This window comes from Thalia democratica, chromosome 1 (genome assembly GCF_965202585.1).
Source record: "Thalia democratica chromosome 1, ktThaDemo2.hap1.1, whole genome shotgun sequence".
NCBI classification, from domain to species: Eukaryota; Metazoa; Chordata; class Thaliacea; order Salpida; family Salpidae; genus Thalia; species Thalia democratica.
This window is the reverse complement of record NC_139165.1, coordinates 52,508,929-52,536,899: the sequence shown is the minus strand read 5'-3', so window position 1 is coordinate 52,536,899 and position 27,971 is coordinate 52,508,929. Positions and strand designations below refer to the sequence as shown.

Here is a 27,971-nt window from a genome sequence, read left to right as displayed (position 1 = left end):
TTTCACGAATATTTTGTATAACAAAAACTTAATTTTTTTTTGATAGTTTATGATACAAACTGGTTTATATTTAAAGAAATTTAGTAACATTTAGTTTTATCTTATACAATCTACATTTATTTTAAATAAATTTGTTTAATTTTTCATATTGTCCTTTGTTGTTGATATTTTTTAGTTTGCAGAAAACTAAAAGTCGCAATAACTTTTAGCTTCATTAACGACAAAAACGACTTTTTATTAGAGAATGCTTTGCATAAAATGATTTGTAATAGCATAGTGTAAATCTATATAATATTAACAGTAAGTTTATTTAAAGCTTTTTTTACTTGTAAAATTATTAGTTATTTTTGTAAAAAAAAAATATTTAAATAATATTTGAAAAATTACCTGTTTCAACTAAAACCAATAAATGAAATTTGAAAATCTCACAGAAATTGTCTATTGCAATATTTTTATTGTCAAACACTTTTTAATACTTAGTTGTTCACTCAACAACTAATCTATAGTTTATAAAAAATATGGATTTCTTATCAAAAAAAGTTAATTAATGTAAAGTTAATGTTGTACAGGCTTTCAGTACTGTTTTTGAAAAATATCCATGTAAAATTTAATGTATTGAAAAACTTAAACTACAACTCTAAAATCTAAATATTATGGATATTTGTAAAGACAAAAGCAAATGAGACAGAAAAAAGGAAAAAGCTCAAGATGAAAAAAGCAGATTTTGTCGCAAGTGTTGTACCTAAAATAAATAAAATCATATTTAAGAATGTAATATCGGTAATTTAACTAAACCCAGTTAAGTTTTTTTAACGGTAGATTTAAATAAAAAAATACTTAATTTTAATAATTTTTATTTTTTTTTTTTTTTAAAAGTATTACTTTGTCATGCATGCCAGTTTATTTAAAATAAAAGTCAATCTATTATTTTTCAGTCTTAAAATTTTGCTAACGCAGATTTTTACTTACTTAAAGTTTTTGTTTGAATAATCATGGGTCTTAAATGATGTTTTCAAAAAAGTATAAGAAAATTATTACTAAATGGCTGCACTGACAGTAAAGTAGTTATTATTCCTAATAAGTGACTTAAATGATAACTTTTAGAAATTTTGAGTTTTAATTTACTAGATAAGTTTAGAAAGTTCTGAAAAAAGTGTAAATTTAACCTTAACCTTAACGTTGAAAAAGTTGACTATTTTAGTTCTTTTTGCTGATGTAATTATAAAATGATTCCACAACTTTTTGTTAAAATATAATGACTAGCAGATTTAGTTTATTTTGACTAGTTATATACATAAAAAAAAGCTTGTTATGACTTAATTTAATACTTAATTTGAAAACCAGAATATTTTATCGCATAACAGAAAAATATTTTTACGTGTAAAAATAGATATCCAAAAGATCTTGTGAGATTTTTATAACAATACTTGAAGCTGTATTAAAGCTAACAAAGAATTTATCAAAAAAAATGGGTAATTGTTATAATCGACTAAAGCCAGAAGAACTCAAGGAGCTCCAAGACAATACTCATTGTAAGTATATATGTTTTTTTTAAGAAAAAAAAAAGAATACTAAAAGTTTTTAAAAACTTCCTTCAACTGATTTTAAGTCTTTTTACTCATAAGTTTTACAGTTCCATTTTTAACAACACTATGGGTATGATAACAAACCATTTTACGTAGAAATTTTATGAAAAAACTTGAAATATATTAAAATTGTTAATTAAAAATGCTAAGTAAATTAAGTTAAAAAACACTTAATTCACAATTTATTAAAACGTTTACTGGCTGGCGAATTTTTTAGAAGTATAAACTTTTATATATTAAATATTGAAATAAGTAATAAGTAGTAGCAATTCCAACTAAAACTTATAGTGAAGATATTAATTTAAATACATCAGTAATTGCTCTTAATTACTTTAAACATTCTAAGTAAGATTTAATAGCCTAAATTACATCAACAACTGTTTTTAGTTACGAAGAAAGAAATTCAGAAGTGGTACAAAGATTTTATGGTTGATTGTCCTAACGGTAGATTAAAAAAAGAGGTAAAATAATTTTTAATGAGTATTTAAATCTAATAAATGTTTAGTCTTAAAACGTTTATTTTTTGTTGTAATTGAGGGTAAAAAATGTAAGTTGCAAATATTAATATAGTACAAAGTAAGAAATCAAGTGAAAATTAATAATAGCTTATCTTTGGTAAAAAGCATTACAAAAAACAAGTTCTGCGACGAAAAACTGGGCATTAAAATTTTTACAATTTTCTAAACAGCAATAATAGTTTTGTTTTTAACCGGCCAATGTTACAACTGACATACATTTTAGCTTACTTTTTGTTTTAGTCTAACATCCTATACAACTCCTTTTTGTTATGAATTTTTCAACAGCTTTTGTTTCTACGCTGCCTTAATGCGATTTAAAAGTTACAAGAGCTCACAGCTTTATGATTTATTCTATAATACGTTTTTTAGATGTTTTTGTGTACAGAAGAAACTCATTAACATTATAAACTTATAAATTATTTCAGGTTTTTTTGAGTTATGATTCTTATAGGTACAAAATTAATGTTCTTGGAGAAAAAATAATAATTATAAGCACATTTTATGATATATCAGACATTTAAAAACAATTTTGAATAATAAAACAAATATTAAATTTGTTCTACTTTTTTAAAGCAAAACTATACTCAATATTTAGTGTTTGTAGTTGATCATCATTTACTCTTTGGTATAATTAAAATAAAGTGGCAACAATAAACAGTAATATAATTCAACTATAATTTTTGCGACTTAAACTATATTAAGATTATTCAAAGTATTTAATTTTTACTAAAGCTGTAAAAATTAAAGTCATAGTTTTGAACTTTTTAAACCGCTTTCAAAACAACAGCAATATAATTCTTTTAAACCTTTGATGCACTCACACTTTAATCTAACGACTAGTTAATTAACAAAAAAATCATAAAAAGACTTTAATTTAACAATAAAATTAGTTTTAAAAGATTTTTTATTAATTTCTAGTTATAATCTTTTTAACTATCTATTAAACATTCACAACCTATATAACTATCTGTAACCTTTATATGTTTTTATTTAATCTAAAAGCTAAACATGTCTGATGTTTTATATTACTACGAGACGAGTTATTTAATTGTGAACATAAATGGTATATAAACTTTAAGTCTCATTCAAATGTACAACTTAATTTATTAAAAATGAATAAACTTGTAAATGATCATTAATGTTTATTACAGGAGTTTCAAACAGTATACCAGCAGTTCTTTCCTGAAGGAGATCCTAGTAAATTTGCAACTTTTGTTTTTAATGTTTTTGACTCTGATAAGGTTAGTTAGAAAAATAAAAAAGTAGTAAACTATTCAATAAGTTAATAGGTTTTTTGTAATTTCATTACCAAAAATACTTTAGACCAAAAATTTTTCATGAAAATTCTTGCGTTTTTATTAGCAATTATCTTAGCTTTTTTTTTAAATATCATATATATCACTATTTTTTTATTTAACGTAACATTCTTTATTTTATTAATTATTAAATTTAAAAACATTAAATACTACTATAATAGCACCTATTTTTTCATTTAAATTCCGTGATAAACAAACACCCGTTTTAGAAAAAGTTGTTCTAAAATTTCTAAACTATTTACAAAACAGTATATTCTAAAAAAGTTTTATAAGAAAATGATCTAAAACTAAAAGTTATTAAAAACAAAAAAATCGCTTCATGGAATGGTGTTTGCTTTAGGTTACAAACTTGAAAATTTTAATTTATAGTTTGTATTGTTTAAAAAGGCTTGAACAAAATTTAAGACTTGTATCTAACTTATTATGTTATTTCCAGCAGTAATACAAAGTTTTATTAAAAAAATATACTTTTTCGTTTTTTAAAGCAATGTAAAATGTAAATAAATTAAAAAGTAAATGTTAAGAAAATATTAAAATACAACTTTTTTACTATATAAACAAAACAAAACTACACAAACTTATAAAATTTTGTTTCAACTAACTCTATATTTTCTTTAACATATTTTTTGTTAGGATGGGTACATAACTTTCAAGGAGTTTATAGCTGCATTAAGTGTTACATCTCGCGGAAACATAGAAGAAAAACTTGATTGTTAGTTTTTCTAGCCTATTTAACTTTACAGATTACATTAAAATAAAAATTACAAATTTGGTATACTATATGAGTTTGTTAAACATTAAAACTTACTGTTTAATTAGAGCTATTCTTAAGACTGACATTGTTTATGTTTGTTTACAATTTTAGCTTTTTATTTGTAAACTTTAGTTTCAAGAGAAAAAAAGACAGTTTTTCATTGTTTATTGTTTAACAATAAATAATTAATTGCCTTCCAAACTCGAAAAAAATATTTCTGTTACCAACTTATAAATGTTTACTTAAAAATTTTCAAGGTTTTAGTTTAATTTTAAACCTATCATTAAGAAAATGTTCTTAAATTATTTAAATGGCAACAAGCACATTTGATGAATTAGTTAATTTTCATTAGCAAAAACAAAAGGCGCAGGTCGCTATATAGTCACTGAAAACGCGTGTAAAATAACAAACGTTTAAAGTCGGCGTGGCAGTTGCAAGGTATTGAAAATGTTTGGCCTTAGAGGGGTTTCGGTGACGCATTAAATATTCATGACACTTTTTCCGCACCACACAGCTCCATTCCAGCACGGTGACTACTGAAAGCACAGTAATGCGCGGCAGAGGCTGAAATCGCTCAAATTTCGCGACTCCTCGCTTCGTCTCGCACAAAAACAACGCGCCGAACATCAACGGCATGTGCCATAAACACCGCATACTTTTTTGTTGATCCGAGCGCGCACTGTTATATTGCTGTGCGAGTTTTTTTACTATAGTGAAGAGATAGAGAGTGTTGAATTGAAATAGCATCTCAGCTAGTTGTGATATATGCTATTAGTGTTGCATGTTTGAATATCTTAAACGTATAGTTACAGTATCGAACTGTTTTTGTTAACAATTTTTCAACAAAGCCTTACGACAATGTTTTTCTTTACGGTGATTAAGCGGAACAGACTATGTTTATTTTTAACAAGAACTTTATTGAGATAATAACTATACTTTTATTAGTTCTTCTTAAATGTTTATTACTGTGCACAACATCTTTTATTTATACTTCTGTAAAAAGTAAAAACACCAAACAAAGTTGGTATTGACATCAATTAATCTTTTTAGTTCTTAAAGTTTTGTTTTTGATCTAAAAACAACATGAAAAACTTACAACAAACAATTTATGAAACTTATAAGCAAAATTCTACTTAACATGCTTTTAATATTAACTCATACTTATCTTTAATTTTTTAGTATAAACTAAAAAATGTTTTTTATCAAGGTATACATATATATAAAGTAGTCAAGACTTACATTTGGTATAAAAAGATATTTGTTCAAAATTTAACTTGACGTCATTGATTAAATTCAATTTAGTCTAATAAAACTTGAAAAATAATAAAACAATTTTTTGTTAAAATCTCATAAATAGTAAAACATATAAATGTAAAACAATGTAAAAATTATATATGTTTGACAAATACTTTAATGAAAACAACCCAATAAAAAATTCTTGAAAATACTTTTTAGTTCTCTAAACATTTATCGAAGTTAAGCATGTATCTAAGCTTAAGCAATTAGTATCTATTTTTAATTGTTATTCAATTTAAGTTTAAATCTTTTACCTATAGATATGAAAGTTTAACAATTAATAGTTATGTAACTGAAGTATTTACAGTAATTTTTGCGAAAACCCTAAAAATACAGCACTAAGAGATTTCTTTTAACTTGTATTTTTATGTGATAACTTTTAAATTACTAAATTTTAAAATTTTATTTCTCTGTGACTTTTCAGATCTAATGAGAAAACAGAACACTATTGTTTAATTTTTTAATCAATATTCAATCATATAAATTTAGTTGTAGAGTTTTAAAACGAATCTCAGTAACTGATTTCTTTTAATATTAGTAATGAAATTATGTTTGAATGTGTTTTACACATTACATTAAAAAATGGTTTTTAGTCTTTTCAGTCTCCTTTGTCAATACTCTATTGTGCCATTTTCAGACGTTTAAAACTCATTATAAATATTATGTCTTAAAGATAAATTAAAATTGTTTTTCATCTAAATACTTATTTTTATAATTAAGTCAAAACTAAAGTTTATTCTTTTAAATACTTTAATCATTCGTTTCTTTATTATTATAGATTATAACTTTTTTGGCTAGTTTAGCGTAACAAAAATTATACTTTACTTTAAAATTGACAATTTGTGTTTATAAAGATTTTAATGTTATACAAAAGTCCAAAAAAATACTTAGTGTAAAATTGTCTACCATAAAAAACTATTTTTAGATGTCGTTATGAGTGTTTAGTAAAAAACTTAGTAATTTTAAAAAATAATACGTAAAGCAAAAATATATTAGCTTGTTTATTAAAAAACAATTCATTTAATCAAATATACTTAAATTAGGTTTCCTGTAAATTTAAATAGTCATAAGTAAAAACATTATAACTTGATTTTTTCAAATTAATTTTTTTATATACAAACATTAAGAATATGTACATAAAGTTTACAGTTTACAGTTAGTTACAACACAGCTTGCAAAACTCTACTTCTTTATAATATTTAAAAATTTTATATTAAAAAGATTTGCTTTTTTAACTTAGAAACAAAATAAACAATATTTTTGATAAATATTAATCTTACAAAGCATATTACGCAGTATTCAAACTACTTTGTTATTGTAGTCCTTTAGATAGATATTACGCTTAAAAATATAACTTTATAAAGTATTTCACATCATTTTTTTATAAAAAAAGTATTTGTTATCAACAGTTTTATAAACACTCCAATTAAACGAAGAGATGTTTACTACTTTGTAGTAGTTCTTTTTTTTCATCAGTATAACACACTATAGAAGTTTAACTTAAGTAACATAGTTTTTACTTTTAAGTAACTAAGTTATGAAAAATAAACAAAAAGAGCATACTACAGTAATAAATTATTAATAGTAGTAATAAAGCAAAGAGTTAAAATAAAAATACACATTTGGTATAACTTTTAATAAATATTTTATTAGTAATTAGCGTAAAGCTAAAGCTTACCAATCAACTCCGATCTAGAGTCCAACTGTATTTTATTTATGTGATAAATCAAACTTTCAATCACTTTAAACTTTATTTTAATATGGATTTACCACTAATTTTTTGAGTTTTATATAAAAAGATAATAAACAAATCTATTTTGTAGTTTAGTATTTCGTAAATTGTAAAAATATCAGTTTTTAGTAAGTTGATAGTAAAATTATCCTAAAGAATATTTTGCTACTCCAAAAAAAAAAGTTCAAAAACTATAAAAATCAAATGTACTTGTTAAAATAGACTGTGTTATACAGTAAATAACCTAAATACTTTTTACTTAAAACAACATTTGTATCCATAATTAAATGTACAGGAAAAATTTTCTAAACATTTTGTTTTTTAGGTTGTTATTTGATTCGTCACCAATGACCTTTTTTGTCAATGTACTGACATTTACCCTTTAAAATCATGTGTAAACACTAATATTTACAACTTATGCGTTTAACTTTCAATAAACTTTATATGTTTTTACCAACAATAAAAACACAGATTGACTTGTTTACTTACGTTCAGATAAAGATTAATCTTAGAACTTTCATATGAATTTACACACTTTTTTAGAATTTTTTTACAAACTAAATATTAGACTTATACTCTTTTTTTAATGATCATAACTATATAGTTATTTAAAAACATCAAAAACCAATAAGAATAAAATTTTGCAAATATTTTTAATTGATTATAAACATTTTTTTTGCTAAAATATCTTTACAATACTTAACAACTATTTGATGTACTCTGTTTTATACCTTTATCAACATTTGAACAGGGGCTTTTAACTTATATGATTTGGACAACGATGGTTATATTACGCAAACGGAAATGTTAGATATTGTAGAAGCAATTTATGATATGGTGGTAAGTTTTAGAAATGAAACTCTTTTTTGTAAAAAAAAATAGCTCAGATTTATAACATTGGTGATAAAATATGTTTGAAAATTGACTAAAAAGAAGTCTATTTTTGTAGAAAAATAAAAATGTACAGTTTTAAAATTTAACTCAATGTTTTAATAAAAAATAGATTTTTGAAAACTATGAAAACGTTGAAATGAAATATAACAATTAAATATCAAAAGTATTCTTAAAAAATAAGTTTCTAAATTTGCTAAACTCTTGTAGTTGAAAACTATAATCGATAATTTTCTCTTACTTGGAATGTTTTATAATAAAAAATCTTGACAATTTTGGTTGTTATTTTCATCTCTACTTCTAAAGCATTAAAAATTTGCGTTTTTGCAAAAAGTTTAAAAAAATATAAATAATAAGGTTGATCAAAGACTTAAAAACTGTTTTGTAAATAAAAAGTTTTCAAATGTTATTTACATAACACAAAAAAAAATTTTTCATTATTAAAAAAAAATTTACAGGGAAACTCAATAGACCTTCCCGAAGATGAAAACACACCCGACAAAAGAGTTAAAAAGATATTCACAATGATGGACAAGGTTAAATATATATGGAAAATAATTGCTTAAATATTTAGATATAGAAAACTCGTTTATAACTAAAATGCACACAAACATATCCATACATAGTAACAATAAATTACAACAACAAAAACACATGGTAAAAATATAAACTCAGCTGTAAACAATTTTGAAATTTTTCTTTACTTTAAAAAACATTGAGTAGTGTTCAATACCAACCACTTTACTTTAAAAGTAAATTGTAGTAGGCAATATGAGTTTAAAACTTTAATAAAACTTTTTTGCCGAACTTAAATATTTGCTGTTTGTAACGAGATTTTGAAGTTTTTAATGCACTTATTTAAAAAAATAGTTTAAAACTACACATAAAATCTTATTATAAATTACTTACTAGAACAATGATGGGAAATTATCAAAAGAAGAGTTCAGGGAAGGCTCGAAAAATGACTCGTATATTGTCCAAGCACTCAGTACGGGTTTCTCGAGCCCCCAGTCTCAAGTGGAAAACGGTGGGACTGCACAAGTTTGATTTAGATATTACAAACTTTTTTACCTTTTTAAAAACATGTTTGACAGATATTCGCTTGGTCAATTTTTTTTTTTTTGTTTATTTATTTTTTCTCTAATCAAAAGTTCTTCTAATAAAAACCCCAGGTTCTCTAGCTGATGACGCTCTTTTATTAGTTTTCTTTTTGTTTTTTCTTTTATTTTTCTGCGTCATTCTGATTTCGTACAAGATCTATAAATTTAAAAGAGTGTTTTTTATACAATAGTTTAAGTTTTTACAATTTTAGAATAAACCTTTGATAATTTTAAAGCACAGTTTAACTTCTAATAACGTTTTTTAGTTTTTTATTTATTAAATTTATATAGGTTTAATTAAATAAAAATTTTACTGATATATTTTATTAAAGTAAAAATAAAGTTTGTAGTTTGTATTTTTTGAAATTATTTTATACCACTCACACTTTTTGGCAAAATTTAATTATAGAATTAACTGCAAGTTTTTTACTTTAGTGCCTAGTCAGCTATGTTGTATTCTGTAAAAAGCTGAAAACTCCTCATTTCCCTAAATCTTATTTGTAATTCTAAGTAAAACAAGATTATAACAAAATTATGATTAAGTTAACCAAGTCGTAAGATGACAAGCTTCTTAAACTTTAATAGTTTCTTGCCATACTATTAGTTACGTGCCCAACACAAATCGATTTTGTATTGGACGGGTCAAACAAAGTATTTACTCTAAGCTATAGCAAAAAGTTAGCTAAGGTGAGCTAATCTTAATATTTTTCGGTCAATAGTGGTGCATAAACGCATTTAACAATGTTCATAAAACAAGATTTACATATATAGTGAAACCTTTTGATTTGAATTCTATAACATAGATTAGAAATTTTCACTTTTATGAATCAAAAGTTTTAAAAATTATAACACTTTGATTTTACACTAAAATCTAGTCAAACTTTTTAGTTTTTGAAAAAGTTTTAAAGTTTTTGCAAAAAAATTGTATCTTTTTATGTTAAGTACTGTAATTGTGCATTATCTTAAACTAATAAATAAGTTCAGTTTATGCATTAAAACATATTGTAACTTTATAGGTGTAACTAAGCTTCTACTAAAGAAAATACTTTAGAAATCAAAGCTAGATTAAGTTTTAAACGCTCTATAAGCTTTAAGAGAATAAAATAAACAGTGTAATCTTACTTACATAAATGTTTATTAAAAGTTAGTTATTAACTATCTATTACTGTTAATTATAATGTGAGATTGAAAACAACTAAAAATTTACAGCTAATTGTAAAAAAATTAAGGTTTTCCCAAAAGACTTGAAAAAGTTCTTCTAACCTTCCTATCATAGTTTAAAGTAAGTATTAAATCGATTACTTACAACTATAGGTAAAACGTTACCGAGTAACAACTTTTTTTACCTATAAAAGTTAGTTTTGTGTTAAAAGTTTATACGTGCATCATAGACGAAAACCAATGTCATAAAGATAAAAAAATAATCTTTTAAAGAGTAACTTGTAGAAAAAGTTTCAAAAAATAATAATTAACTAGACTATGTCTTGTTATGTTTAACAGATTTTAGCTTGTTAAGGAATAATAAATTATTTTTTCTTCTTATAAAAAGTTTTAAGTTATGAAAATAACAGTATTTTTAATAAAGAACACCAAATAATTGCAATGCTTTAGTTAGTTTCTAACTGTTATTTAAACTCTTGAGTTTTAAACTTTTATAATTATCTCTACTCTCGATAAAATAATATTTTGCATGTAAATATACTTTTAACTAATATAATTCTCGTAGAATTTGTATCATACTCTTACCTTAGCAAATCGGTTAGAAATACTTTAAAACTTTTGTTTTGTTTAGCGTATTTAATAAAATGAATATTGCATAATTTTAGTATAAATTTTCATTATGTTTCAAAATTTTGTAGTATAATACAAAATTTTCTAGTTATTATGTAATGATGTAACAACTACAAAGAAAATCTTAAAAGCATTACAATTTTGTAAAAACATAAATTAAATTACAATTTTGTCATACTTTGTAACTGTGTTGATATTGTATGTACAGTAAATTTACTCTTGAGTACGTATTATTTACACAGAGTGCGTACCTAAGAAATACCACTTTATGTCGTAAATTCAATTTTGAAAACAAAGTTGTTAGTTATTGCTTACCTAAAAATTTCGTACTCAAATGAAAGAATACTGTATATATAACTGAGCGATTAAAAAAAGTAAAATAAATAACCGTATAGCCTTTTCATATTGATGTTCATATTTGTACAAAAAGTTTTTTAAAGAAGTTAATTAGTTATTTTTAGAGAAAGATTAATTCTTAGACGAAATAAAGATTTATCATGACTAAATTTAAGTTCTTAAAGTAACAAAGGTATTTTTGTACTTAGAAACTATTATGTTTTTAGATTTAGAGGAAAAAAAAGTCTTTTTTTTGTAAACCTCTTATTTTTTCAAGTTTTTATCAAAAAGTAATTTATCTCAAACTTATTTGATACTACTACATACCATAACTATTTTTGTTTAATTTATCATTATTTAATCAATGTTTTATTATTATTTTATCATAAACTATTCTAACTATTTTTGAAAATTTTAATTTAAAAAAATTTTTTTTTTTGTTACTTGACAGTTTTTAGGGTAATTATACTTAAAAAAAAGTTTAAAACTAAATTTACTATTTCTTAAAATTGTTCAAAACTATTTTAGAAAATAATTGTTTATTAATTAGAACTTAAACGTTTTTAATATTAAACTTTAATATTTGAGTTTCTTTAGTCATTTAATTAAATATTTACTTTTAAAATCCAAATTAAAAATAGTTTTAAAAATAAACTAATAAAATATATTTTCAAATAATCTTTTTCAGATTAAATTACGTTTAAATTAAAGTTTTGAAAAGTGTTCTTACAACTAAGTCTTCAATAAAAATCTATTAAAACAAAACTTCATTTTAATTTTTTTCATCACAAACTGACTATTGTTTTTTTTTTAGTTTTTTCTGAATAGCTAATATATAGTTTATTTTACAATAATTGTTTTTAACTATAGTATGAAGTTTTCTTAAAGAAAAAGACATAACATTTCGACAAAAACAAAATCAACGTTTTGTTTAAGTAGTTTTTTTAAGGTTTTGTAGTTAAAATGTCTGTGAATAAAGTTTTTCAATATTACTATTTTAAATATACTATTTATTTAAGAAAAAGATGACTTAAATTTACATAAGATAATTTCTTCAACTTTCAATTTGGCATATGTCAAATATAACATTGTTTGAAATTTTCCATCGAGTCCAATATAAAAGCATATGCTTATATTAGTAAACATTTACTTTAAGAGAATTTTTGTTCATTTCTTTAAAATTATAGCTTTAACTGTGTATTCTGTATCAGTAAAGTCACGTATCTAACTTTTTTTTTGATAAATTTGAACTAACTAACACATAAATTTAGAGACAACTACTTTTTGTAGAAAATTTCCCTAAAATCCAAATAGGCTTAGCTAGTTAAAAAGTAGAGACTACGTTCTTTGAATACATGATACTGCCCCTTATTATTACTTATATTTAAAAACATGCCAAGAAATTGTTATACATACACTTTCTCAAAAAACATTGAAAAATATTGTACTTCACGAAAATTTACATGCTTTAATCTCTATTCTGTACTCATAATTTGAAAATATTTTACATCAAATTTTGTTTAATATCGATAAATATTGGTTCTTTTTGTTATAAAAAATAAATAATTCTAATTTTTTTTAGTTGTTAATTGCAAGTTTTGAATTACGTTATCGAAATGAAGGGGAGTTTCAATTTAATTCATATTTTATATATATTGATTAAAATAACCACCTGATTTTTCTCATTTACTTCATCAGACAATTCTTCTATTTTGCAGTTAAGCTCCAAATTTTCTGACTTCAATTCGTCTAGATTTACTTCCAAGTTCTCTTTTTTTAATCGTTCAAAACTTAATTCAGCTTTTAAATTTTCGATAAGTCTATAAAGTACGCTTCTTAAAATATCTTAATTGATTATAATGTTTTAGGTAAATTTTAAAAAATATATATATTTCAGTTAAAGCTGTTTAAAAAAATATTTAAACACTTACAAGATATGCTACAATATAATTGTGTCATCTAAAGTATAAATTTTTAAATTGTTTTTATAAAACTTGTTCAGTATCATTACGAATACTTTTTTTTTAACTTATGAGGAATTTGATAGTGCTTTTATTCAATTTGATAAAAATTTAATATATACACAGTAAGCTGAAAAATATGGTGGTACATTCTTAAAAGTATCAAAAAAATTTAGTCGAAAAACAACTGAAAGGGTGATTATATTTAAAGTAGTCAGCCTTTTTAGTATTTTTAGTAAACTTATCTCTACATACAACCTAAAATGGAGTCTAAGTTACTAAAAATATTTAGACAATAAATATTTTCAAACTATTTAATGCGTTAAAATGTCAAAATTACATTAAAAAATAAAAAGAATGTTTTTATAAGCAAAAACAGTATATTAAAAAAGTTTTATAACTTTTTGATATATTAAAGTTCTATTATTTAAAAAAAATAGTTTTTGTGTTTAGGTCAATATAACATTACTAATTTTTAACTAGTTGTAAAGATCATAAAAAATTTTCAAACACACAATAATTTGAAAATAATAAAACGATTAAATAGTTGAGGAAAATATGTAAAACTACTAAGTTTTCAATTATCATAGTATAAAATTGTTTAAAAACTAGTTTTTTAAAACAATGTAGTAACAACTTCGATATTTTTTAACGAACTTTCTATCTTCGTTTATTTCATGCATTTTCTTTAAATCGGAGTCAAGAACACCACCTAGCTGTCGAAAATTTTCTCTAGCTATTTCTAATTTCACTTCAAATTCTTCAATTTTTAATCTACCACGCTCTGTCAAAAAATCAAATGTAGTAACTTTCATTTATAATTTTTCTAATTTAGGTGTGCAGTCTTTACCAACGAAAAACTTTCGTTTTACAAAATTTCGTTGATAATGAACTATTGTTTTGTAAAATTAAAGTTATTGAAGCAAATATGTACTTGTCTACTGCTGATGATACTATAAGAAAGCTTATAAAATAAAATTATTATTATTTATTGTTGAACAACAAATAAAGCGCTTAAAAATTTTAGTCTAAGAAGTTGGTGTATCCCAAAAATTTCAGTTATCGAGTCGTACACCACAGATAAAGTTTATTGTCTTGTTCTGGATTTAATGTTTAATTGTAATACTTGTGTTTATACAAAATAAAGTCAATAAAATTTATTATATACTATAAAGATAACTAATAGTTTTACTTTCTAAAATATAAAATATAAAAACTATAACTTATACATTTTACAATATACCATTTTTTATTAAATATTAACTGAATTAATATTTATTGCATTATTTAACCTTAAAAAAACATTGTTTACATAAACTAAATGTTTTAAATCGCATAAATATAGGTTTTCTAAATTGATTTCGAATGTACTAAGATTAATAAAAGTGTTTGATAGTTTTTGGTTGTTCAAAATAAAGTAGAATCAGTACACTTAAAAATTATGAAAGAAGTTTTATTTACATAAGACTCTTAATTTTGATACAATACTTAAGTAAAAGGATTAAGTGATCAACTTTTTCTAAATTTACTTGATAATCTGTAATAAATTTTCCCAGAAAAACTTCACTGACAAAGAAACACATGTTATTTATCAAGTTAAAATTAATATAACCATAATTTATATCAAAAATGAAGTTATAACAAAAGTGATAATTTAATTGTTTTTCTTGAGAGCACTTTTGTAAAAACTGAGAAAGTTAAAAACTAAAAAAATAAAATGTATAGTTCTGTGTAATGGATAATATTATGTTTTTACTTTTAGTTATACCAAACAACTGTACTTCAATCTTGCTTTTGAAATTGGATTTATTATAGCAATGCTTTACCCAATAGGGTTTATAATTTATATATTAAGCTTGAAACATACATTTAAAATAGTAAAAGGAAGGTAGTACAAACTAAAACTTAATGAAATGTAATTATTAAAATTTTTATGAAGTTTTTAAACTTTAACATACAAAAGTATGCAAATTTTTATCATTGTTTAAGAATACTGTTAATTTTAGGTGTAATTAGTAATTAAACAATACTTGTTGAACTTTAAAATCTACCATAAAAATAATTACACCTTGGACCTTTCGTAAAAAAGTTTTTTTATACACCAGGTCCTTAAACCAAACTTTTTTAACGCTTTTCTTTTATCGTTTAATAAACATTTCTAAACTTAAAACTAAACTTTTCAAAACAACTTAATGTAACGGAAGTTTATTTGAAGTACAATGCATACAGTTAGTACAAAACAATTTAAATTTTATATAAATATAGACATACATATAATGTATATTAGTTATTCTTAAGATCTTTAATTTTAATATTAGTGTTTTTATTTTTAAATTTACCAGTATAGTTTGTTTAGATAAATAAATCAGATTAATCATACTAAATTTTTTTTTACTAACTAGTCATATAGCTATTACTAAGTAAACTTTTACTTAACATTTAGTAAGGGTTTGAAATAAACAAATAAACTCTAAAATAAGTACTTTTAAATTTCTTTATGTGTCTACAAACCTTTTAAAACTAAGCGCGATATATAGTAGTTAGATTCAAAATACTTTTTAGAACATATTTACCTTTACAATTTTAAATTTTTTTTTTTTTTAATTTCACTTCTACAAAATTTTACAATAATGTTCTTCATTAGTACGGACTCTGAACACAGCCTAAAAAAGCATACTCAACAGAAAATGCTTATTTTATCAGTCTACTAGTTGTAAAAATTTATTTTGTTCACAAAATTTTTGCCTTAAAAGTGCGTTTCAAACACGAGGTGAGTACGTAAAAAGTAGATGCTCAACAGGAATATTAATGTATTCAATATTTTATGTAGCGATGAATAAATAACTTTATTTTTTGCCATTCAAAAGTTTATTATTTTCTAAAAAATACCTTAGTGGCCCCCATTTGAATAAGTTTATTATGATTTTTAAGTTTTTTTCTTGTATAATATCTCTTTTTAATTTCAAAATTACTGATTTAATTAAACTTATATGAAATCAAAACTTTTTGTTACACTACTAATTAAAAACCAGTGTGAGCTAGCTTTACAACACTAAGTTCATCTAACGTTTACGTTTGAAAGTTTTACAAACAACTTATAAAAGAGAAACTGAGTAATACAAGAAAATAAAAAATAAAAAATAACAATAACATCAATAAATAATCAGCTATAACAACAATAATAGTAAATTAACCTAAAGATTGCGCTTTTTTTGTACCAAAGTTGTTGTTTATCATGGAAAATTCACAGTCACTTTTGCTTGAAGACGACAACTTGTCTTCATCATCATCATCAACTGAACCACCCAGAAGCTTGATTGCAGTGAACTGTGCGAATCTAACAGCGACATCAAGTGGTCTTTCCAATGCCAAGTTCCGAATTTCCACTACAAAAAAGTTTCATTTAGTAAAAGTATTGTTGGTAAAGTTTAAAAATAAATTGTTTTTTTTGTAGTATTTTTCCGATCTTAACATAATGTAAAATAGTAGTAATGTTAAGTTTTGAAATTTTTAAGCTAATATAGATCGAAATGCTTTCTTTTTTATTTAAACTTTAAATATCTAATTTTTTTTTCTAAAAAATTAAAGCTTAAGTTTAAAAATAGTTTGAATTTATAAAGTTATAAAGTTTAAACAAAATTTACATTAAAACAGTCTCATCCAACTTCTAAAAAATAAAAGCAATAAGCAGTTAAAAACATTTTTGTAAACAATGAAAATTTTCAAATTCAAATCTAATGTAAAATTTAAAGTTACAAAATAATTTAAAAACTTTTGTGTTATATAATTTTTAAACTTTAATGTTTTTTAATAAGTGGTGGTAAATTCATGTACTGTACTATATTTTTTATTTATTAAACATTCTATGATTTTTTATACGAACATTATTAATAAGTATACTTAATAATATTTTTTTTTATCAAAACACTATTGCTTTGACTGGTAGCAATGTTTTGGCTATCTTCAGCAAAGCTGAGATGCTTTCGTAACGAAACTGGACCGCATGACCATAAACAACAGTGTTCGAATTTCTACGAGCGGTTTTCTCTTAATTTATCATTAAAGTATACACTAGGAATACCACAGTGCTGGTGTATTTAAACCAACTTATTTAGACCCAGATAGCAGCCTCTTGCGATTGTGTCTACCTAATTAGTTCTTATACGGTAAAACTGGTCGTAGATTGTCTCAGAAACTTGATAGTCGTGCATTTTATTTTTTTTGTGATACTGAACTCGTAAAGTTTTCACCTTATTGCTAATTTGATTTTTTACTGCCCTAAAGTCTGTACTTAAATACAAGGCTACTTTACATAGTGAGTCTAAATTGCAATAAAATATAAATAAGGATTAGTTAGCTTAAAATGTTTAGATTAAAAGTATTCTTTCAAACTAATTGTAAAAATTCCTTTTGATCAAAATTTATCAGTCTTTAGTGATAAATTCACAGTCTCACTTCCAATAGTTTTAAAAGTAGTTGTACTGTTTTAAATTGTTATTTTTTAATAGTTTTTTTTTAATGTTTTCGAATAAAACTAACAAACACAATTCTTTTATGGTTTTTATATCTAAATAAAATGTTAAACTAACTATCAGCCCCAGTGTGGATAAGATACTGTAAAACTTCCGCTTGGTTGTTACCAGCAGCCTTGTGAGCAGGAGTAGAACCCTTTTCATCTCGCTCGTTGATGTCTATGATGCCTTGTTCTACCAGATACTTCAAGCTGCTAACATTACCCTTGGATGCTGCAACATGAGCAGGAAAAGCTAAATCTATTTTTAAATTGCAACAATATAAATTATGTAGGAACTAAGAACAGTTTGTATTTGTATACTAGTTCTTATTTAATATCGGTTCTTATACAAAAACAAGATATTTGAAACAATAAGTAACCTGGCTGAAACAATGTAATGTTATTAAATTTTAAAGACATTAGAGGTGAATTTAGTTTCAAGGTAAACATAAAAAATGTTTGAAATCTATAAAAAGATAATTCTTATACTTACTACTTTCCTGTTTTTAATTCTAAAATTTGTGATTATTTACCTATTTTTCCAATACTAAATGGAGTTTGCACTATTAATTGAAACTGAAGTAAAAACTCAAACTAAAAACTAAAAGCTCAAAACTCAAACTAGAAATATAATTTTTATACAAAAAAAACTTTTACTCTAAAATATTATTAAATAAAAATCGCACATAATATGAAGTATTAGTATAAACAAAATGTATTATTAAAAACTTTAATTTTCATCAAATACATATAAACTTAATGCCTTTGATTATTTAAATTTATTAAAGTTATTTAAAGTAAAAATACAAAACCTTTCAAAAGTGTAGTAGTTTCTAACAAGAATTAAACATAGTTTAATTAACGGTTTTAACTATTTGTTTTTTAAAAGTTTGATTAAAGCCATCTTTTGTATAAAAATATTTACAATTTTAAGCTGATTTGACTGATGGTCTAAAAAATGTTTTCATTTAATATACAAAAATGTGTATCAACACGTTTTTATAAAAACTACTAAACTTTTAATAACATTTTACTGTTTATACTTATCAAACGTTTACAACTAAGTTTTAAGAAATAATAAAAGTTTAATTTTTAATCTAAATATATTTTTATTTAATTTTGGAGTTTAAAAAAGCTAAAAATTAATATTTTTTATTGAAACTAATTTAATTTCTATGATAATAAAAGTTTATAAAAACAAACTTTACAACTAACTAATCGTCAATAGTAGTCTTACAATATTAAAGTAGTATGAACCTTAACATTTAAAACGTACTTCAACTATGCTTTCTTTTAATACTTACGGATAAAATAAAAGTTAAATGATTATAAAAATAGTAGTATAAAATTAAAAACTTTCGCCATAAATGTCGTCTTCTACAAAGTTTTCAAGATTGTTTTGGTCAAAGTTTTGCAAAAACTCGACAATGTTATTTTTGTAAAACCTTGTAGCGACGTCTTTAATAGTTTCTCCTGCGTCGTTTCGACAGTTCAGTACTTGTTCTTTAGGAAAACTAAATTGAGAAACAATGTATTTTAAGCATGGTAAGTTGCCTTCTTGAGCAGCTAAATGAGCTGGAGTGTTGCCTGAAAAAATACGAAATTGTTACAAATAAGAACGATTACGAGTGTCATTTTATAAGCTATTAGTTACTGGACAAATGAAAATTTCTAATATAAAATACTATAAAGGCTTGATTTTGTTATTTACTTTAGACCAAAACTATAGAACAACACATATATTACTTTTACTTAAATACATTAATGTTTGAAACGAAAGCATGTAAAGTGATTTGTAAAAAAAAGTTGAAATAAAAAGTTTATCAAACAAGAATGTAGGTTTCAAAGTTTTCAAGTTTCACAGTCTAAAAACTTTTATTTCATATCAAAGCTTAGTTGTTGATCTTTACTTACCGTTATTATCAACTTCAGTAAGGGGGCAACCCCATTTATGCAGCAACTGTAAACAACCCAACCTTCCCTGATAGCTTGCATAGTGTGTTCCTAACCAGCCGTTGTTGTCGGATATCGTTACGGTCTAGTAAACAATTCATCAAATAAACTAATTATAAAAGTGTTAACAGATTACATTTAATTTTGCAAAAAATACTTTTAATATAACTACTAGGTTATTTTAGATAGTTACTTATCACAATGTGTTAAATTAACTTTTATAAAAATTCAATTGAATTAAGGAGAATATTTTACCACTATTTTCCAATCATGAAGTTATAGAAGCTAAGATTTTGTACAACTTTTTCAAATGGTTTATGTTTACATTGTAATACCTCTACTTATACTAGGTTTGTAATGATATTTTTAATTTGAAATTGTTGCAATGATAAATACAGTATAATACCAGTTGCTTTTCAAACTGTATTTAACATAAACATGGTTCTAATTACTTATTATAACTTTTATACTCAATGACGCAAAATTAAAAAAAAAAAAGATATTTTAACTTTCAAAATTATAAAAAATATTATACTTTCGGTACTTTTTTGTCTCTTTTGCAGCAAAAGTGAAACAAAGGTAATCAAAAAAATATTATTCATAAGTACAACATAAAAAAAGTATACAGTAACCTCTCGGACCTTTACGCACTCTCGTTTAGTTACGCATTTCAGAATTCTATAAAATTCAGAAAAAAAAATTTTTTTTTTTGATATTGCACAAATTAGGTTTAATGTATATTTTCTAATTAAAATATGTTTTTCAATGCTAACACACCTCTCTATATCTTTAGACTTTGTAAATTTATGTTCCTTGACTAATTGATAAACATTTAGTTATACTGCAGTATATCAGAAATTTTGTTAACAATAAGAGAATAAATCAAAATTCTGAAATAAACATGACTGTGTTTAATAATGAAAGTATAATGATATAATGAGAGTTTAAAACACAAAGAAATAATACAGCAGTCTTGCCCTATATATTAATAAACAGCATTTTATAATTGTAAAGAAATGCTTGATTATAAGTTGAATTAGCTAAGTAGAATAGAATATAAATGTCACATATAAATAAAGATAAAGATAATTTCTACTTATTATTAAAATAGTAAAATTATTTCTACTCGTATTATTATCATTTTATAGAAATTCAAATCCTTTTTTTAATATATGTATTGTTTTATCTGTTGTTTTCATATTTATAAATGGAGTAATCAAATAGTTAAAAGTGGGAAAGTGCCCAGTCTGCTTTTAACTATAAGCAGTATTAAAAAACAGCCATTATAGTGAATATATTTGGTACCTCTCGTTTCTTTACGATCTCTCATATCCTTACGCACTTTTTCTGTGGACACAATGTGTGTAAATAAGCGAGAGGTTACTGTATATTAAAACGACGAGAAATTACTGAGTAAAATGAAAAAATCTAGAGTCCCTAGAGTAAAATAAAAAACATTTATGCTACTTTTGTTTAAGTTTAGTATATTCGTTTATACTTATGTAGTACTACTGTTTGAAATAAATAGTTACGAACAAAAATATTTTGTGTACATCTTAATAGTTTGCAGCACAGTGTGAAAACTATACAACTTAAACAAAATAAAAAAATGTTTTTTTAAGCTTCTATAAATTTATATACTTTTATAAGTATGTAAAAAAAAGATGTAGTTAAGTTATATAAATCTTAACTACTTAATAGCCACTTAATAACTATAAAAAAATTTGTTAGTATAACTATTTCAGTAACTTTAAAATCTATTATGAGAGTTTTTGAAGTTTAATAAGTACATGCTTATTATTCTAATTAGAGCTTACGGCTTACTTACACTTTTTGTACACAGTGGGCTAAAATCGCGCTTAATTATAAACATTAAGTAAACTAAGTATAATTTAGTGAAAAATTATACTCAATCTAAGGTAGGCTAAGATTATAATTTATTTTAGTTGTAACAGTTTATGGATGTTTAGTAGGTGTGATTTATCAAGTTTTTATTTTCAAAAGTAAATTTTTTACAAAATATTCAACTTTAATTTTTATAAGGTATTTTTGCTTATTATTGTATCATAAGAAATTTATTCCAAAATTACGGTATGAGATATCTGATTAGTTGATTAAATTATAATATACTTATGGGTAGGACTTTTTATGGGTAGTTTTAAATATTGGGTACTTTTAATTGCAGCAATTTTGCAATAAAAAGTACCCAATATTTTGATGATGTCATTAACTTTACTTTGGGTACTTTTGAAGCTTAAACTTTCTTAACAAAACAAAACTGCTGTCCAGGCCTATGATAAATTCACTTTTTTTTTTTCTAAATATGAAAATAACTATATCTGAAATAAAACAATAGAAGGTAACTAAATATTTCCCTATGTTAACAAAATATAGAAATATAATTTTCAACCTTGATATTTTTTGTGTAAGTTACAATTTTAAATTCAAGCACAAATTAAGCTATTGCCTTTCAATTTTTTCTTTTATAGTTTATTGATGACTTTAAGTTATTATATTTTATCAAATTTTCATTATTTTACATGTAGAAGTAGTTTAAGAATTACAGATTTTAGGTGATTTTTGTTTTAAATACCAAATTTTTTCAATTTTTTAATTTCACAAGTTCAAGGTTTTTCCAGTTTTTGTTTAAACTGTCAAGTTCCTGGATTCCAGGTGTGTTGGCAACTCTGCTCAAATTTTAAGGAAGTATTCCTTTCAATATTTATTAATAAAAAAAAAAGTAAAAAAGATGACAATTAAAACCTACTGTACTCTCCTATTTTAATGTTACATATCAAAAGTTTGTTTTAGTATAAAAAATCTGTATAAAGCTACTTGTAGTTTAGATTAAAATTTATAAAGTGACATCAACTTGTAATAAAATTGATCTACACCCTTCCTGTACCCAAGGTGACTCCTAAAGTTTTTTTGAAATTTTATTAAATTTTTCTAAATTTACTATATTTTTTTAAATGCTTAAAATTTTCTTAATTACTTTTCTAAAATAAACAAATGATCAGAATTTCAAGTCATTCTAGGATTTTATACACGGTTCCAAGATTTCCATAAGCATCTAGGTTTGGTGGCCACCCTGTTAGCTTTATTTCAAACTAAAATAAGGTAGCTTTTATAGAAGTACATAACTAATGTACAACTAGTTCAAATTTTTCTATGACTGAAATTCATCAATAAACTATAAATGAAAAATTTAAAAAGTCAATAGCTTAATATGTGCTTGAATTTAAAATTGTAACTTATACAAAAAATATCAAGGTTGAAAATTATATTTCTATAACTTTGTTAACATAGGGAAATATTTAGTTACCTTCTATTGTTTTATTTCAGATATAGTTGTTTTCATATTTAGAAAAAAAAAAAAGTGAATTTATCATAGGCCTGGACAGCAGTTTGGTTTTGTTAAGAAAGTTTAAGCTTCAAAAGTACCCAAAGTAAAGTTAATGACATCATCAAAATATTGGGTACTTTTTATTGCAAAATTGCTGCAATTTAAAGTACCCAATATTTAAAACTACCCATAAAAAGTCCTACCGTATACTTATAGTTTTTGTTGATACATACACGTATACCCTCCGAGTGTGTCGTTTTTTTCACAACTTTTAAAACTTGACAAGATTACTGATCGAAAAATTCTAATAATGTATAGCTATAGTTTCTTTTCGTTTTGCAGAAAAATATTATGAAATATATATTTAATCATGATTTTAAATTTTTTTTAAACAGTTTTTTTAATATCGTATAAAATTTGAAAAAAAAAATCAAATATCTTAAGTAAAAGTATTTTTTCTTTCAAATTGGATTTCATATGTTTAGGTATCTACATTTGATTTAAGCAAAAAGTCTTGAAGTAGCTTTGCGCCAACAGGCATAACTTCTGTTGTAGATATTATGCTTTAAATTTTGTTTTAAGTTGTAAATTAACTAAAGTCTTCACTTTATGCTCACTAATTTTAAATAGTAGTTTTTTAAATAATTTTTTCCTAATTCCAATCGCGAGTTGCACAGTGCATTATCAGGTTTTATGTCCATGTGTTTAGCAATGATCAAATCTACAAAATAAAAACAAAAACACTAATTTCTGAAACTTAGTTGGATCATTAGTTATGCGGAGAATAAAAGTTTGAGAAAAACTTTTACTGATAACCACTTTTTGCTCATATAGTTTTTAAATAACTTACGCATCCACTTCTTAAAAGAAGTTGAAGTGAAAATGAGTTTCCATGCGAACTTGCAAGATGTAATGGAGAAACTCCTTGTTTGTCTTTTGTATTTAAGCTTGCATTATTTGATATAAGTGCCTGTAGGTGAAAGTGATTAACAACTACAACATGTCAAATACTTAAAATATAAATCACAATATAAAGTTTATTTTCTAAAGTTATTTTAAACAAGTGTAGCATAACTTATTTGTTAACTTTTTTTTAAATGTATTAGCATAAGTAAAACTTAAGTAAGCTTTATCTCTAAAAACTTTAAACCTTTACGTTAATTTCAAGCATTTTAATAATAAAATGATGGATATAATGTTTATAAATAAATACTCTTTAAATACCTAAGACTGTGCTACTAATTTATAGAACCTAAAACTTTTATTAGATTATCATATAAAGCTTTGAATTTAATTTTTTAATAATTATGAAGTAGTTTGTTAGTGTCTATTAAAATTTAGTTGTAATTAGTAAATAATTAATTAAGTAATTTTATTGTTATGTTGTCATTAACTTTTTATGTTTATTTAGTGATAAAAAATTACAAACTTGTTTTTATTTACCAATTTAATAATTAAACCTGCAAGCAAGAATTATTTCCCTTAACTGCACAAATATGTACTGCACTCCAACCCTTATTTGTAACATCATTCAATTCTGCTCCATGCCATAACAACCAATGAAGACTCTGATATAAAAGTTATCATTTTTTAAAAGTATAAAATTGTTTTTAGAAATTTTTAAAGCTTGTAACCAGAAAAAACAAATTTTAACTACAATAAGCTCAAAATCATCTTTAATTAATCAGTAAATAAGTAAAATGAGACATCAATAAACGATACTTATTAAAAAAAATGTTTTAAATTCAACATGTACCATTGAAGATGCTTATATTATTGATTAACTGTACACATAGAGTGGAGAATTTTAACAAGTACAAAATTAGTTTAATATTATAGTTTATACTTATTACTTACAAAAAAAATTGTACAACTCTAATTACGAACTATCAAAACGTATCTATTTCAGATAAAAATTGTAGAATACCATTATTAAAAAAACAATGTTTATAAAACCAAACAAGTAAGTTTATTAAACTACAACTAATAGTTATTGAGCTATAGTAATAAGATGCTTATAGTTTAAAAAAAAAGTCTGGTTTGTTTTTATATGGTTTTAATTATACAGCATTTAAGTTCTAAAATACTTGGACTTGTTGAGAGATATCGAAATTTAAACAATTTCTGATACTACCTAAGAAACATTAGCTGTAAATTTACAAAATAAAAGTTTGTTTTAATGCAAATCTTCAAAACCTCAATAGAACTAAATATATATAGGTGTAACTATTAACGCTTTAAGTTTCATTATTAATTTTTGAACTATGAATTAGAATGTAAATACTTTAAAATATTTTCTTTCTAGAAATAATTACAATGGTTAAATTTTAAATCATAGAAAATAATACAAGCTAACTTTACCTCCAAGGAATTATGAAAGCAAGCTAGTTGAACAGTGTTAAATCCAGCTGGATTATTTTTTTTCTCTTTTTCATTTATATCAGCTCCTTCTTTAATGAACTTTGTTATTTTTTCAATGTCATCAGCTTTAATTGCATCATGCAAAGTGATTATTTCGCTACCTGTTATTAAAGTTATTTTACAGCTACTATAAGTATAATTCATCATACTTACTAAACTGTGTTAGTTTAAATTTTTTAATAAGAAAAAAATTTGAAGAGTTTTTGGTTAATACTTTTAAATATATTTTAATTAGTAGTTTAAAATAATTATATACTAGTTTACATGCTAAAATTTATCTTTATTGATCAACAAAAAATAATAAGGCATCTGCAACAAGAAATTTAAATTAAAAATATAAAACATTACATACTGTTGCATAGTAATTTTCAAAGTTAATGATACAGATAAAAAATGTAAAATCAAAAGCTATAACTTAGTAAAAAAGAATTTATAAGTAGTCAAAAAAAAATAGTAGAGTTTGTTTAAAACTTAAAAGTTGTAAAGTTTTATATAAAATATCCGTTAATTCCGATTTATATTTATTATCTTTCATAAATAAAATAAATAGTTTGCTTACTTGCACTCATTTATTTTAGTTTTACTTTTAGGTTAGTTTATTTTTAATTTAAACTGCATTGTTATAGCAACGTTTGCGCTTGAATGCTTTGTTTAGCTAAGAGAATATGTCTTAAATCTCTTAGTACCTAGTTTATTCTTCTCAAATGGGCTAACGGCTTTAAATTTAATTTCATTCTTTCTTGATTTTTTTCCTTTTTTAAATTTATATGGACTTGCACTAGACTGTTGTATACTTTTAAAATACAAATAGCTTTTAATTGTTTAATTGTTAATATAAACTAATATAAAAATTTTTGTAACAATTACTATCTCAGCTTTCATTATAAAGTAGTTTACTTAAGAAAAACAACAGAAAAAAAAACATAGACCGAATATTTGATTGTTATTTTTTGATTTATATTGTTATAACTCTAGTAAAAAAGTTTATTTAATAACTCTTTTTATAGTTTAGTGTACTAATTTTTGTTCATAATATTACTATGCTTACGAAGCTTTACAAAAGAAAAATCTAAACTATTTAAACTCTTTTTTTAGAACTGTTTTACAACTGATTATTTCATTTAAATTATTATAGAGGTAAAACATTGTAATGTTTTAAATAATCAGCAAAATAAAGTCTAAATTGTATTTTTATATGTACATAAGTTGAGAGCTTTTTATTATTCAGTTTAAAATAAAATATAATACCATAAAGTTGTTATAAAAGTGATAAGTAGAATTAAACCATGTATTATGAATATTGTAAGTGGAATCTAACCCGCTATAGATATTACTGCGGCCTGTGACCATCTAAAGCTGACCTGCAAAACTTTGTTTTTAAACTTACAATAGGTATTCTTAGATTTGAAATTTCCTTAGAAAAAATGCATAAAACCAGTTTTTTTTTTTGAAATGAATTAGATAATTAAATAGTTTCTTTGTCTTAAATGAAATTGAAATTATGTTGCACACCAAGAATTATTGTTTTTTCATACCTAGCGCCTGAGTATAATCGTTGACCTGCCCTCATCAAGACAAACAATTTTTTAGGCTATCAGTACAACAACATTAACTAAACATATATTAAAAAATGTAGGGTTTACTACAATCAAACTTAAAAAACTTAAAAAAAACTTCAGATCGTAATTTAATTGTTTACTTAAGATTGTACAAAAAATTTAAAAAAATCTCAAGTGTTTTATGTTTATGATTTTATTTATAATATATATTTTTATATTTTAGCGCAATCATACTAAATACTTCTTCAAACTCAAATACATTTTTTCAGATTGACGTTTTAAAGCTTTAATAAGTATTTCGATCCGTAATATTTTAATTTTCACTACTGTAATATTAAATTTCTAAATAAGTTAGCTTAAAAATTTTAAATTAACAGGTGGTAATAAATGTATATACATTCAGATGGACAGTAAAGTAACAATGTGAAAATAAAGATAAACAAAAAGTAACATATTATAGTAACAATGTGTACAAAAAATATATTTTTAATTTTTATGATACTCTTCTATCGGTATTTTAAAAATAAATCACTCGAGAATATTTCGAAATAAAAAAGAAAGTAACGGAAGTTTAAAAAAGAAGTTGTGCAACGAGTAGCAACTAAACTAAAGTTTAACTACGTCACTATAACAAATAGATCGTCATCAATAAGAAAAAAGTTTTAGTTAATCGATTTTTAAAGGTTTTTTTTTAGTTGTTTACAGACGAAATGTTTACTACAATACTAGAAAGTAATTAATTTATTAGATTAAATACTTTTATACTCTAGTATTTAGTTATAGTTTATTTTATTAGGTTTTTATTATAGTTTGTGAAAAAGTTTGTTTAAGCAGTTTTTTGCATAAAACATAAACTAATACATAAGAAGTTACAAGTTTTATAAATATTTTCAAAATA

At 23.3% G+C, this 27,971-nt stretch overlaps 2 protein-coding genes across 2 annotated transcripts; one reads left to right on the top strand and one right to left on the bottom strand.

Annotated features, from left to right (window-relative positions):
- The first annotated feature begins 1,375 nt into the window (after positions 1 to 1,375).
- LOC145849106 (neuronal calcium sensor 1-like) lies at positions 1,376 to 9,435 on the top strand. Its single transcript, XM_082954186.1, has 7 exons — positions 1,376 to 1,532; positions 1,974 to 2,047; positions 3,256 to 3,345; positions 4,054 to 4,132; positions 7,954 to 8,042; positions 8,552 to 8,629; positions 9,006 to 9,435. The coding sequence occupies exons 1-7, from the start codon at positions 1,469 to 1,471 to the stop codon at positions 9,138 to 9,140; spliced, it is 609 nt and encodes a 202-aa protein (XP_082810312.1). The 5' UTR covers positions 1,376 to 1,468; the 3' UTR covers positions 9,141 to 9,435.
- Positions 8,239 to 26,098, bottom strand: LOC145849105 (ankyrin repeat domain-containing protein 42-like). Its single transcript, XM_082954185.1, has 11 exons — positions 26,074 to 26,098; positions 25,455 to 25,615; positions 24,554 to 24,661; positions 23,944 to 24,063; positions 19,709 to 19,832; positions 19,151 to 19,381; positions 17,871 to 18,053; positions 16,476 to 16,667; positions 13,939 to 14,065; positions 12,993 to 13,140; positions 8,239 to 9,350 (listed from the first exon to the last, which is right to left on the bottom strand). The coding sequence occupies exons 1-11, from the start codon at positions 26,081 to 26,083 to the stop codon at positions 9,234 to 9,236; spliced, it is 1,521 nt and encodes a 506-aa protein (XP_082810311.1). The 5' UTR covers positions 26,084 to 26,098; the 3' UTR covers positions 8,239 to 9,233.
- Positions 26,099 to 27,971: the final 1,873 nt, after the last annotated feature.

Bases quoted from the DNA above. Each gene is read 5' to 3' on its own strand.
- LOC145849105 (XM_082954185.1), bottom strand. The intron at 16,668-17,870 runs GTTAGTTTAACA...ACTTTTTTGTAG, and splicing joins TATCCACACTGGGGCTGATA to TGGAAATTCGGAACTTGGCA. The intron at 13,141-13,938 runs GTTCGTTAAAAA...CGTACTTTATAG, and splicing joins GAAATAAACGAAGATAGAAA to ACTTATCGAAAATTTAAAAG.
- LOC145849106 (XM_082954186.1), top strand. From the start codon at position 1,469: ATGGGTAATTGTTATAATCGACTAAAGCCAGAAGAACTCAAGGAGCTC. The intron at 8,043-8,551 runs GTAAGTTTTAGA...AAAAATTTACAG, and splicing joins AAGCAATTTATGATATGGTG to GGAAACTCAATAGACCTTCC. The intron at 8,630-9,005 runs GTTAAATATATA...ATTACTTACTAG, and splicing joins TATTCACAATGATGGACAAG to AACAATGATGGGAAATTATC.